At 52.1% G+C, this 13,063-nt stretch overlaps 1 protein-coding gene across 1 annotated transcript in view; it reads right to left on the bottom strand.

Moving 5' to 3' along the window:
• Positions 1 to 13,063, bottom strand: part of LASP1 (LIM and SH3 protein 1) — a 48,089-nt gene that overhangs the window by 23,946 nt on the left and 11,080 nt on the right. Inside the window, exon 3 of the mRNA XM_007942013.2 lies at positions 4,401 to 4,485. Within this exon, the coding sequence (XP_007940204.1) occupies positions 4,401 to 4,485 (85 nt within the window). The remainder of the gene's footprint in view (positions 1 to 4,400; positions 4,486 to 13,063) is intronic.

Below are 13,063 nucleotides of genomic sequence, written 5' to 3'. Positions count from 1 at the left end.
TACTTTTTTTTTTTTTTTTCCCAACTTTGTATTACGATTTGAGTGAAAGTTTACAGAGCAAATTGGTTTTCCATTCAATAATTCATACATGTTTTGTTTCGTGATATTGAATGCAATGCCCACAATGTAACGGCACTCTTTCCACTTCCTCCCTGTGGTTACCATTTCCATCTGTCCTCCTTTCCCATCCATTCCTGCCTTCTGAGCTTTATTTTATCCCTGGGCAAATGCTTCCCTTTTGATCCAGAGTGGGTGTTTGTTTTTAAGGAGTGCATCTACACTCTTCACCAGCGTGCTGTGTCCCTGAAGGTCATAGAAGCCGTGTTGGGGAGAAAAAGAGAGGGCTTAAGGTACTCACCATACTCTCCTCCCCATCTAGGACAGCACCAGGAAGATGAAGGACAAAATGAAAGAGTAACCCTCCTCGCAGTTCTGCCTGGACTCAGGGGGCCACACAGACACCCCCAACTCAGGCCCACTCCAAACCTGCTACCTCTGCTCTGGGTGGTGCTAGACATAGGGGAGCTGCAGGTGAGGAAGGAGAGGGCTGAGGCCCAGCTGCCAGCTCTCTGCCTCAGCCAGGTCTGGCCAGGGCCATATACAGGGTCATTTCTGGACAGTTCTGTGGTTACTTCCCCCACAGGGAAGGCTGCAGGTGTCCCAGACTCTCAAAGTACCACTTTAGGAACCAATATAGAGACCGGAAAACAAGTAAAAGTTGAAATAGCACAGGCAGCTTCCCAGAGCCAGAAAAGAGCTGAGATGTACCAAGGCAAGCCCAGGAGGGGGTGCCCTGGAAAAAGAGCAGCTGATATCCTAGAGGGTGGGGCAGGCCAGGGCAGGGAGCTGACCCCAATCACATGGCTTGACCCCAATCACACAGCTCTCACAAGCTGGAAGGAAAAGAGAACCAGACCTGCAGAGACCAGGACCCTTCCCCCTCCACTCTCTGCCTGCCCACCCCAGCTAGCCCCAATTGGCCACCTGTTTTTACACCTGGCACCACCCCCGAGGACCAGAACTCCCTCTGTGCAAAGCCTTAACTCCCATAGCTTCCACTCCTCAGAGCAGAAACAGCCTGGGTCTGTGTGCTCCTGCCTGCCTCCTTATCCACCTACCAGCCCAGCTCTTAAGTCTCTCAAAGTGCTGTCTGAGGATAAAAAGCCTGTATCAGAATCACCAGGAGAGCATGTCAAAATGCAGATTCCCAGAGCTGCCACCCAGAAGCCCTTTGGGTGGGACCTAGGAATCTGCATTCTAGCAAGCTCCCCAACCCCAAAACCTGCTGGTGCTACTAATGCATCCTGCAGGCTGTGAATACAGTGCTGGATGATGCAGCAGACTGCAGAGCTGTTAAGAGCAAGACTAGGCTTGAAATCTGCCTGCCACTGGGCCTGGGCATACAGCCTATCTAAACCTTAGTTTCCCCATCTGTTGTTATTTGCCACCGAGTTGGACCCGACTCATAGCGACCCCTCCTTGGGTTTCTGAGGCAGTATCACTATGGAAGTAGGATTGCCCAACCTTCCTTCCGAGGAGTGGCTGGTGGGTTTGAACCGCCAGCCTTCTAGTTAGCAGTCAAGTGCTATTGGATGGGGATAATAAGAATCCCTTCCTCATCAGGTGGTTATGAGGATTAAAAAAGGCCAGGTATACATGCAGGGGCTGGTCCTCCACAAGTACCCAGTGAAGAGTGGCTGCCTTCCTGTGATCGCTGCAGCCTGTCCCAGAGACTGTCCAGCAGCCCCAGAGGTGAACAGCAGGCTAGGCTCCTAGGGAGCAGAGGGCACAGGTGGGGAAGAGGAGCCTTCAGATCTTGTATGCGGTGCCTATTTGCTCTGTGCAGAAGCACAAGTGGCCCTTGTCAAGGGCCACTAATCCCTGCCCCTTAGGGATCAGGTTCCAGGGGCAAAAAGAGCTACAGCCATGCTTTTGTGGAAGTGACAAAGGCTAAGGGAATTAAGATCCCGGCCAACAGCCGGATTTGAATTTCTCCTCCTGAGAGTAGAGTGTGTGTGTGTGCGTGTGTGTGTCCTTTGCCTCTGCCTGTGTCTATGTCACACTCTCAGACCCACACCTTTACCAAACGCCCGCCATCCCGTCCCCACATCTCTTCCTCCAGGTCCCTCTGTCATGGCTCCCACTATCTGGGGTCCTCATTGCTCTTTCTCAAGCTGTGAGGTAAAAACAGGTCACCCCACAATGCTCTGGCCTGCCTGCCCTGTGACCACCTTCACTTTACCTCTGGCCTCAGGAGCGTCCCACAGGATGGGAGAGTGACAGGCCCTAGCTGGTGTCAGGTCAGAATCGCCCCCATGCAGACCAGGCCCCAGCTGTCCTGGACCCTTCTCCCTGCCAGCTGGGCCACCCAGCCTTTCTCAGTTGGCAGAGGCCTGGCATTCACACCCGTCCCCCCCCCATAATTGCAGCTTTCACACCACAGCGGGGGTGGAGTCTGGGCTGGCAGATGTGAGCTGTCACAGCAGTAGAAGCCAGCTTCTCCTACCTCTTCCCCACCACTGCGGAACACACTGGGGAGTGGGGGGAGCCAAGCCTCAGGCCCCACCAGCTTGTGCTTGGTCAAGGTCACCACACTTGGGGTGAAAAGACCAGATCCCAAATCCTGAAACCATCTGTTTCTTTGTGTGTCATTGGACACAGCCCTGGGCCTCTCTCAGCCTCAGTTTCCCTATCTGTAAAATGGGGACAACAGGTCTACTTCTTCCAGAGCAGGGAAAAGGAAAAATTATATGAGCGAACGTAACGCATTTGCTAAGGAACAACAGCCCTCAGCAACATACTGGATCATTGTGTTTATCATTAAGGTAAAGACGGTTCTCCTCAGGGTGCAGGATAGACTACCAGAAAGAACAGTCTCCAAGTTAGACACACTTGCATTCAAAACCAACACCGCTACCTGCATCTGTCCTCATCTGTACGATGGGAATGATTTTAACAACTGCATGGGGCTGTTGTGAGGATCACAAAAGCTGATATGTGCAAAGCATTAAGCTCTCAATACATTAGCTTTATAGTGTTGATTCCTCTACCAATACCCATACAACTTAAGTCCCTTAAGGACTCTGAGCCTGTTTCCTTGTCTGTTCAATGGGAATAACAGTACCTCTGTCACAGGGTTACGTGGAGTATGAAATAAGAGAACATATATAAAACCCTATGCAGTACAAGGCTGATTCTCCTTGATGGTGCCTACTGGGAGATGGTGATCCAGAGACGTCATGACAGGATCAGGCAGCAGGAGCCCCACCCTGGAAGGATGCAGAGAGATTCTCCCCTCAGTGGCCAACAGGCTGCACCGCCCCATGTTCCTCACCCTGGGCACCGTGCCTTCTCAGCTAAGTCTCCAAGGGGTTTTTGCTGAAGCCTAGCCCCGCCCACCCCACTCTTGGTCCGGATCAGGTTTGTCCTAGGAGTCCTGACCCCCAGGCAGGGTTAACTGCTCTGGTCTCAGGGCTCTCAACCCTGTGCTTATTCCTCAGTGTCTCCTAAAGATGGAGTCCTCCCCTCGGTCAGGGATACGCACCTCTCCCCACTCAGCAGGTGCTCAAAGAAGTCAGGCCCAAGAAGAAAAGGCAAGACAGGCCGTGGCAAGGCGTCCTCCTCTCTGCCCACCAGGGACCATAGAGGAGCAGCTGTGTAATCTCAGGCTGGTATGAGACCAGCAAGGGCTCCCCAGCCCTTCCTTTGTGGGTGGGTGGGAGTCGGGAAAAGGGGAAGAGGGACGGGGAGGGGGAGAGAAACTGCTTTCCAGGGGAGGCAGGCTTTAAGGGTCCACACAAATCCTCCCAGAATGGGAAAAAAAAAAAAATCAAAGAGGACTAGAGCCCTACCCCCCCACCCAAGGGAGCCACTTTAGCTACCCCTATTCCACTGCTGGCCCCCGGGGATGGGGGATGGCCTCAGGGCCTCGGGCAGTCAGCTGCCACACCCAAGGTTGGCTGTTCAAACCCACCGGCCGCTCCCGCCAGCTAGACGGCCGCTCCGCCAGGTAGACGGGCCATCTCTTTTGGGAGCTCTGGTAGCATAGTGGCTAAGGCACTTGACTGCTAACCAGAAGGCTGGAGGTTCAAACCCACCAGCCACTCCTCGGAAGGAAGGTTGGGCAATCCTACTTCCGTAGTGATACTGCCTCGGAAACCCAAGGAGGGGTCGCTATGAGTCAGGGCTGACTGGATGGCAAATAACAACAACAACATTCTACTGCTGAACAAGGAAGCATGATATAACTGGGTATGGGGGTGGGGGGCAGGGAGACAAGGCAAGAGCTAGGATTTCAGCACCTTGGCCCTGCTGAGTAACCACAGGGGGAAGAAGCCCTTGCCAAATCCAGGGGTTACAACAGCCTCCCACCAGGCTGCAGCACCAGCCTCACCCCTCACCTGACTCTGGAGCTCACTCTGCTGCTTGAGGCGGAGGTTTTCCGGGGTGTCAGCCACCATGGTGAAGGACTGCTTGGGGTAGTGTCTGCAGGACAGAAAAAACAGAGTGGGGGTCACTCTGGGGAAGGGGCAAGAATCACTGAGCTTCTCACAGACCTTGGGCTCGCTCCTAGCCACTTCCTCTTAATCTTGGCAGCCCCTGCCTTGCCCAAGCAGCAGAACCAAGGTGTCCACCACTTAGGAGTGAGCGGAGGCAAGACCTTCCTGGCATCAGCCTGGGCCAGCCACACTGGGAAGACACATCAGGCCTGAGTGGCCGGCTGGCCAGGAAACACTGTCCTGCAGTAAAGGGAAACCATCGGGACACTCTGAGGGATTCGGATTACCTTTGTTCAGGGTACAATCCACCATGTGGGAGGGCCAGATCACCCAGGAGGGTCCAGCCAGGTTAGGCAGAAGATGGGCACGGGAGCAAAACAGAGCTTTCAGTGAAGATCAGAAATAGAGACCAACCAAGCATCTACTTCCGTAGTGATACTGCCTCAGAAACCCAAGGAGGGTTGCTACGAGTAGGGTCCCACTCGAGGGCACATAACAACAACAACAACAAGCAGAGGAAGGCGAGAGGGATATAGAGAAAGAGGAAAGGGACACGGATATTGAGGAGGGCTTCCTAGAAGAAGTGGTAAGAGACTGCACGCGCCCAAAGTAGTATTTCAAACAGGAAACAAGGACCAACTTAACTGCAGGGTGGGTGGGAAAGCCAGCTTGAGGCCAGAAAGGTGGTCACCCCATTAGTGACAGATAACAACAATAACAATAGTTAATGCTTGCCCTGTGATAAGGACTGACATGCCTTAGCTCATTAAACTCTCACAACCACCCTGATGGCTAATACTGTCATTGTTCTCCTTTGACAGATAGGAAAACTGAGGCTCAGAGAGGTTAAACAAAGTGGCCAGGACAGCCAGTAAGTGGTGGGATTCAAATTTGCAGCCAGGCAGTATCTCCAGAGTCCAGCACAGTCCACTGCCCAGATATAAGACAGACCAGGGTCTGTCCCCCAGAAAGAGGGCTGGCTTAGGAGAAGTAAGAGCTAAGATGGCCAAAGAGTCAAGTCTGCAGGGACCTCCAGGACCATCTGGTTTCACCGCCACATTTCATAGAGAAGGAAAGAACTTGCTGGCCCAACCACTTATCACCTAACAGACTTCATAACTAACTTATTTATCACAGTGGCTTACTGTCTTCTCTCCTACTACTTCTCCATAAGGGGAGGGTTTTTTTGGTCTCTTTGACTCATTGATTTACCCCTAGAAGAGTACCAGGTGTCCAAGTTAGGCCAGGGCTAGAACTCAGGTCTCCTACACCCTACTGAGTTGTGACAAGTATCCCAGCAAAGCAGCTACAGCAGAGGCAGCCCTGAGTCACTGTGGTTTGCATGCATGTGTTTGCACGTGAAACGGTTGGGGTTCCACATGAGCCACAGATAGGGGGTGCCCGCCAAGCAAGAGCTAGACATCTGACCATCACTAGTGCAGAGTGACCACACCCCACCACGGCTGTAACCACCTGCAGATCTCCGGCTCAGAAGCTGCCCCCAGGTTAGAGATGGACTGCCTCCTGAGACTCTTTCAAGGTATGTCCCAGCCCAGCTGGTGACCATGCCCTCTAGCTGGACATGAGCTGCCCACCTACCTCTGTGCTCTCAACCAAACCTGGCATGTTCTCCAACTGCCTGTTACACCCTGAGCCAGAGCTACCTGCTAAATTTCCCTATGGGCCACCACTCACGGAGAGGCAAGACTTGGGATTTGGATTTGGAGAACTGAACCAAGGGGGGCAGGGGTGCATAGAAAAGTGCAGTGGCTCTGACACTGACTTGCTGGGTGATCTGGGCAAATCAGTTTCCCCTCTGGGCTAGTTTCACTTTCCTGGGCCTAGATGACTCTAGCTATGCCCTTCTCCCCTAGCCCCTGCTACCCCACCAGAGTCCTGTTCCCCTAAGTCAGCCCAGGCACACAGCTCCACGGCAGAGGGAGGAGGAAACTGAAAAGCAAACACAGGTGCCTGCAGCTGGCAACAGAATGGGCCCAGGAATGAACTCAGGGCTGAGGCTGTGGGTCCAGTCACCAGGCTTGGCCCAGCTCCATGCAGCCAGGGCCACCCACAGCTGAGCAGCTTCAGGGAAAGGGAGGATCAGCTAAGAATCTGTTCCTGGGGGACTAGGAAGAGAACAGCAGGAAGGACTGAAGTGAATCAAGTTCTAGCAGGACTGGCTGCTCCCAAGGTTCTAGGAGGGCTTCAGAATTGCCCCTTTCCCCACTACTGAGCCATGTGGAAGGCATCATGGTGGTGGTGAGGGTAATGATGAAGAGAGCAACTGCAAGAAGAGACTCATGTGGTAGAAACGGAAGGTTAGGTCCTGAAACACGAGATGGAGACCTCTAGGACAGCTCTGGCCCAGAGCCTGAAGGGTCAATTCTGAGAAGACCGTGTTGGTTAGTATTCAGAGGGAAAGGATGGTGGCAGGCTGGCCAAGCAGATGTCTGTGGGAGCCATCTGCAAACCCTGGGGTTTCTCGTTTGCCCAAAGGTACAGGGTTAAAATGGAGTTCCAGCTCCAGGTGTCCAAGGACAGCCAGACATGTACGGCTGATGTGCCCCACCCATGCGGCAGTTCCTACATGCTCAGCATGATTCCCTCACACACGATGAATGCATAGATAGACCCTGTGCAGCAGCAAGCATCTGCCAGACACAGAGGCCAGCCAGCAGGGCCACGAGAACAATGTTCCACACAGACCACACCCACACCCTGCCCCTCGGCTCTGCTACCCCACCCCACCCAAGAGTACCCAAAACAGCTCTCAGAAGACCCTCCAATACATAGCCTCTGGACAGTGGCATCTCACCAGGTTTGGTGTCCCTAGTATGGTAACTCATGGTATCACCCCTCCTCCAGGGATCTCCTCCCATACCAGACCACACAGACACCTTCGTAACATTTATTATCAATTTTAATTATGGACTAATATATGATGAATATGGATGTAAACTGCTTAAATTTAATATTTCTAACAACAAAACCATTTTGTAAAATCTTTCTACATTGAATTACAACATTAGTAAACAAGCAGATGCCTTTTTTATTTTTCTCCTTTTTTTTAATTACTACTTCATTCAAAAATTATTGCTACAGGTTCACAAATACTAATTACCACAATATTGTAGCTAAAATACCAGAAAATTTGAAAATATTAGAGACTACTGAAATACCGGCAACAATGAAAACAGCAAGTACTTGTTGCATGTGCTTGTTGCGCGTGCAGACCAAACCTCGTGATTCGAAGCATCATTGTAATTGGGAAATAATGACAGGTCTGACCAAGTGCATCAGAAGGTTCCAAAAGTAAATTAGCATAAAGTTTCAGCCTTGTAGGTATATTGATACATGTAAACTGGGCTTACAAAAAATATTTTTATTGTTATTGGTGTCAACCCCTCTGACAATGTTGCCTGATGCAGTCCATCTATACTTCCTATACCCCACTAGTGACGCTACTGTCTCCGGATGGGATTGGCAGGTACCTGCTCCTCTCTTTGAAGCCACTAGCTAAAGACATCACCAATACCCCCAGATCCCAGGCCCCACACTGGGAACACTAATCCCATCAGAATGATTGAGGGGTGAAAGGAGACTAGATGTCAACTTAATCCAGGGGGAGGGATTTTAATCCTGCATCAGATTAACTAGATTAAAGAGCTCCTACCCCCACCTCCTAAACCCTGGTCCAGGCTTGAGGAAGGCAGGTGGACGTGGACGTGACCATGTGCTATAGTACTCCTGCTGGGTCAGCTCCCTCCCTTCCCCACAGCCCCCAGCCCTGGCGAGACAACCCTGCCTTTCCCTTCCCCTGCTCACTGTGCTTCAGGTTTCCATGGCAACCTCATCCTCAGCTCCAGGCAGGAGAGCAGCACAGAGCAGGCAGAAAGAGAGAGAGAGAGAGGTCTATGGGGGTGGGGAAAGAGACACAGACAGCAAGGATGTCCTCAACTGCAAAGAAGCCCATGAAGACAAAACCAGGAGACCATGCCTGTAGGATCTTTGTGGACAATTCAGGTGAGGAAAACAGATGCTGGGGGTGGGGGTGGGGGGCTTGTTTTCCGAAGGGAAGGCAGAAGAACATCAGTACTGTACCCCTCCCCCCACCGGCATGACTGGCTTCAAAGAGGGCTGCAACTGATTTGACCTCTTCCCAGAAACAACTGCTGGGAACGCTACCTTCTCCCTCCTTCTCTATACTCAGGTTGAAGCTCCCCCAACCCATCACTACTCAGATCCCAGTGGGATGGATGGATGGATGGATGGATGGATCCGCCACTGTGGGTGCCAAGACAGATGAGGCTGGAACCCCAAGCCTACCAACAGACAGAGCCACAGCAAGGGAACAAAGCACAGGATGGGGAGACCAGGCATTGCAACCCTAGCCTGGAACTGGGGTGAGAGCACAGCTGTCTTTTGTCCCTTCTATGGGCCAGGCACAGACTGGCCTTGATAATCATTCCAGGCAGGTAGGCTCTCTGTTGATAGTCCTCCCTATCCGTCACCACCCTTCATCCTGCTACTGGGGGAAGAGAGGGGTATGGAGAGAGCCCACTAGGGCAGGAAGCCTGCGGGAAAGGCAGAGGAAGGACCTAGCCTCCATGAGGGTAGAACCAGGAAAAGCCTCTCCTGGTGAGGAAGAAAAGGTGTTATAGGCAGTAACAGGGCAATCAGGCAGCTGTTGGCAGCAGCCGAAGCCTCCAGGAAAACTACAGGCACGCAAAGCAACTTCTGGATATACTGCATCCCATGCACAGCTGCCCTTGAAATCTGACACAAGGCTTGGAGCTAGAAAAGGCAGGCATTACCAGTGTGATCATTTCACAGATGAGAAACTGAGGCCAAGTGTCAAGGACAGAGACTTTGCCTAAAGCCCCCTCCACCACAGCTGCCCAGGCAGCCAAGGACAGGCTGAGAGGCTGACTCTCATCCACCCCCAGCTCTCAGAGCTCTGAGGAAAGATGTGCTTGGCAGTGTGGCTGGGGAACAAGGCATTTCACCTTCAAACCCAATACCTATTTCCGAGCTTGCCCAGTATGAGAGACCCTCTGGGGTCACTCAGCTACCCGCAGTCAGGGGTCACCTGCTGCTTAGCGTTTTTCAAAAGCAGGTGTCTTGAGAGGCTCAACAACCACCTCTGAGAATATAGGAGATGGGGGGCTCTATCCCAGGAGAGGGTTTATCCCTGAGGACCTCTGAAGTGTCTTCCTGCTCAGACGGACTATGAGGGCCAGGAGGGTGCTGAGAAGCTACAAGGGTCCAGTTTAAGGGGCAGCAGGGACAGTGAAAAGAACCTCAGGCCCTCTCCCCAGTCCTGTCTCAGCTACATTCCAGAGGCAGAAAAGAACAGACCACAGACCTTGAGAACTCAGCTTTCCTTTCTCCAGGCAACCTCACCCTTCCAGTAGGCTTGGACCCCTTCGAAAACCACAGCTCTTTGTTCAAGGAAGAACAAAAATACATCCATGAAAGCAGCAAGGAAAAAAAAAATTAAAAAGAAGACTGACATCCAGCCCTTGGAAGGAGCTGCAGATTCCAAAAGCCCCTGCTGGTGCCACTGCCGCAGGGCAGGGAAACTTCCTTCTAACCCAGTTTCTCACCCCAGTCCCCAGGCCTAAGGGGCTGAAGCGGTGGTGGGGATTGGAAGCAACAAGGCAGCAATTGTTCCACGAGAGGAAAAAAAAACCAAGCAGCCAAAAAGATCAAGACCAGACTTAAGGAAGAACTCATTAGCCCTCAGGAGTTGGAGACAAAGTGAAAAAGGAAGGAAAAAAGCCTGCCCCTGCCCCTGATGGCAATGCATAAGGAGAAATTATTTCCGCCAAGTTGGGGAGACCGCTGAAGCTTTGTGCCTCAGGGTCCTCATCTGGGGGCGTTTGTTAGGAGGCAAGGTGACCCCTGAGGTTCTCTGAGGCCCTGATAGTCTTGAGTGTAAGGACACAGGGGCAGGGTAAGAATGAAATGGGTAGGTGGCTGCCTGGAGGCTGTATTCGGCTCTTTGGCTGCCAGAAGTCCCTGAGTGGTACAAATGGTTAAGGTGCTCCTCTGCTAACCGAAAGGTTAGAGGTTTGAGTCTACCTTGGGAGAAAGACCTGGCAATGTGCTTTCAAAAAACTCAGCCATTGAAAACACTGCACAAGTTCTACTCTGACTCACATGAAATCACCATGAGTTGGAACAGACACTATGGCAACGGGTTACTGGTTCAACTTGCTTCCCCCACCCCCAAACCCACACCACACCTCCCTCTAGCTCCCTAACACAGCTGATCTCATTTTTCCCTGTCAGAGGCAAAGAATTCTGGGGAAGCAGGAAATCCCCAGGCCTCAGACCTGGATTTGTTCTCCACTGCCCCACCCCCTCAAAGCAGGGGGATTAGAGACAGTTTCCTGGAATCCAGGGACACTTGAGCACCCAGCCCTGCCCAGCACAGACCCTACCCTGCTCCCATTTAAAGCCTAGGGAAGGGAAAGGACCACAGTCCCTGGTTCCCCAGAACGGCAAACATCTCCACCCTCCTCAGCCCTTCACCCCAGAGCAGGAAAGCTGGGGAAATTGAAGGCTATACCCCGGAAATCTACAGTCAATACAAAGGGAAAGGGCGTAACTGAGTCCCTAGGCCCAGCCCCACCCCTATCTTTCATAACCCATACCCACACCTACTTGGCACCCCAAAAGCTGGTTCCCTGGTATGCAACTCCACTGCCTGTCTTTAGCAAATCCCCTTCCATTGATTATCCTCAAGGAGGAAAGAACTGGCATGTTCTTTAGCAACTCCCCCCCCCCCAGCCCCACATTGATTATCCTCAAGGAGCAGAGAACAGGCATGTTCAACCCCTCTCTGCGCTGCCCCAACCTCCGGGCTCTCAGACCATTTGCATGGAGACAAAGAAGCAGGTTTGAACCAAGCCTGATGTGTAGACCAATCTGCCCCATTTTCAGAAAATCCAGTTTACAAAACAAGAAATAATTAAGGGCATAAATATTGCTCTAACAAACAGCAGCCTCACCCCATCGACCTAGAAGCTTCAAGAAAGAACTCAGTTAACGGTGATTCGTCCATTGTTGGCTATTGTGCAAAACCAATCGTACATACCCCTACCTTGCCACAGCAATGCCTGGGTGGTCAGGCCAGAATGTGTGAACACAAACACAGCCTATTCAGTCTGCTGCCTCTCTGGCTTTTCTCCCTGACACCAGCATGCATGTCTGGGTACACACCAGGCATGTGTGTGAGCACACGTACGTAAAGGTCCACCACCACAGGCAGACACTATGAGCTCTGGCCTGTGTCCTCTCCCGTCCCTCACCCTAAACAAATCTGATGCAAAGAGAGCAAGAGAAGAGGCTTTTTCATTGCTTCCAGAACTAAGATCCCAGTTCTGAGAAGCCACAGGGGAAAGAAAGACATTCCTCTCTCTTGACCTCCCTCCTGCAGGACCCTGGCTCCTTATAGGGCTCAGTGACTGGCCAGAGACAGTCGGAAGTAGATGCTTCCCTGTTTGTTAAACACACACTCACTTACTGGGTGGGTGGGTCCCAACTTCCTGGCAAAGCGCCAGAGTGATCACCTCTACAGTCCTGCACGAGACCAGAGTGGAGTGGGTAGTGCTGTGGAAAAGGCAAGGCCCAGACAGGAATCCTAGCAACCCCAAGGCTTCGGGAACTGGATGCTACTGAGAGATGAGGCCAGAAGCAGAAGAAAACAGAGAGGAATGAGAGTAAATATTTGGCATAGTGCCTGGCACACTGTTGTTGTTGTTGTTGTTACGTGCTATCGAGTCAGACCCGACTCATAGCGACCCGTCTTTGGGTTTCCGAGGCAGTATCACTACAGAAGTAGATGGTCCAACTTTCCTTCCAAGGAATAGCTGGTGGGTTTGAACCACCAGCCTTCTGGTTAGCAGTCAAGTGCCTTAGGCACCCTACACTATCAGAACCCCTTGCCTGGCACATAGTAGATGCTTAATAAATACTCCTTAGTCTAGGATCCGGGGTCCTTGCATAGAAATTTTTATCACCATCTCATAGATGGAGAAACAAAGGCTCAGAGAGGGTGTGAGGCAGCTCTGCACGCTGGTCTGCGTCGGGTTTATCCTGACCCATCCTGTCTGGCTTGCTGGCACAGACACCGCTCAGCAGATGCCAGCTAAGGGAGTGTAAGTGCCTAAAGCAAGGTGCTACTACTGCTGGAGTGTAAAGAAGCTGGGTCACAACTCTTCCTGGTCCTTCCCAGAGAACATCCCTGCTGGGTCAAAGGTCAGTAGCGTGTGGCAGGGGCTAAGGCTGTTACAGCTGGAGAGTAAGAGGAAGGTAAACCTGCATCTTGGGCAGGGGGCCAAGAGAGGAGAGACAGGGCACCTCTGCCTCAGCAGGTTACAAGCAGCATCCAGGAAGGGATCCACTTCATTTCCTGCCTCTCCTAGAGCCCCCCAGGGAGCCCAGGCTGCTTCAAAAGGCTAAAAGTTCAAATCTACCCAGCAGCTCTGCAGGAGAAATACCTGGAAATCTGCTTCCATAAAGATTACAGCCAAGAAAACCCTATGGGGCAGTTCTAC

This window comes from Orycteropus afer, unplaced genomic scaffold (assembly GCF_000298275.1).
Source record: "Orycteropus afer afer isolate SDZICR_OR568_19922 unplaced genomic scaffold, OryAfe1.0 scaffold00085, whole genome shotgun sequence".
Classification (NCBI taxonomy): domain Eukaryota; kingdom Metazoa; phylum Chordata; class Mammalia; order Tubulidentata; family Orycteropodidae; genus Orycteropus; species Orycteropus afer.
The sequence above is the reverse complement of the archived record's forward strand: the minus strand, read 5'-3'. Positions and strand labels throughout refer to the sequence as shown.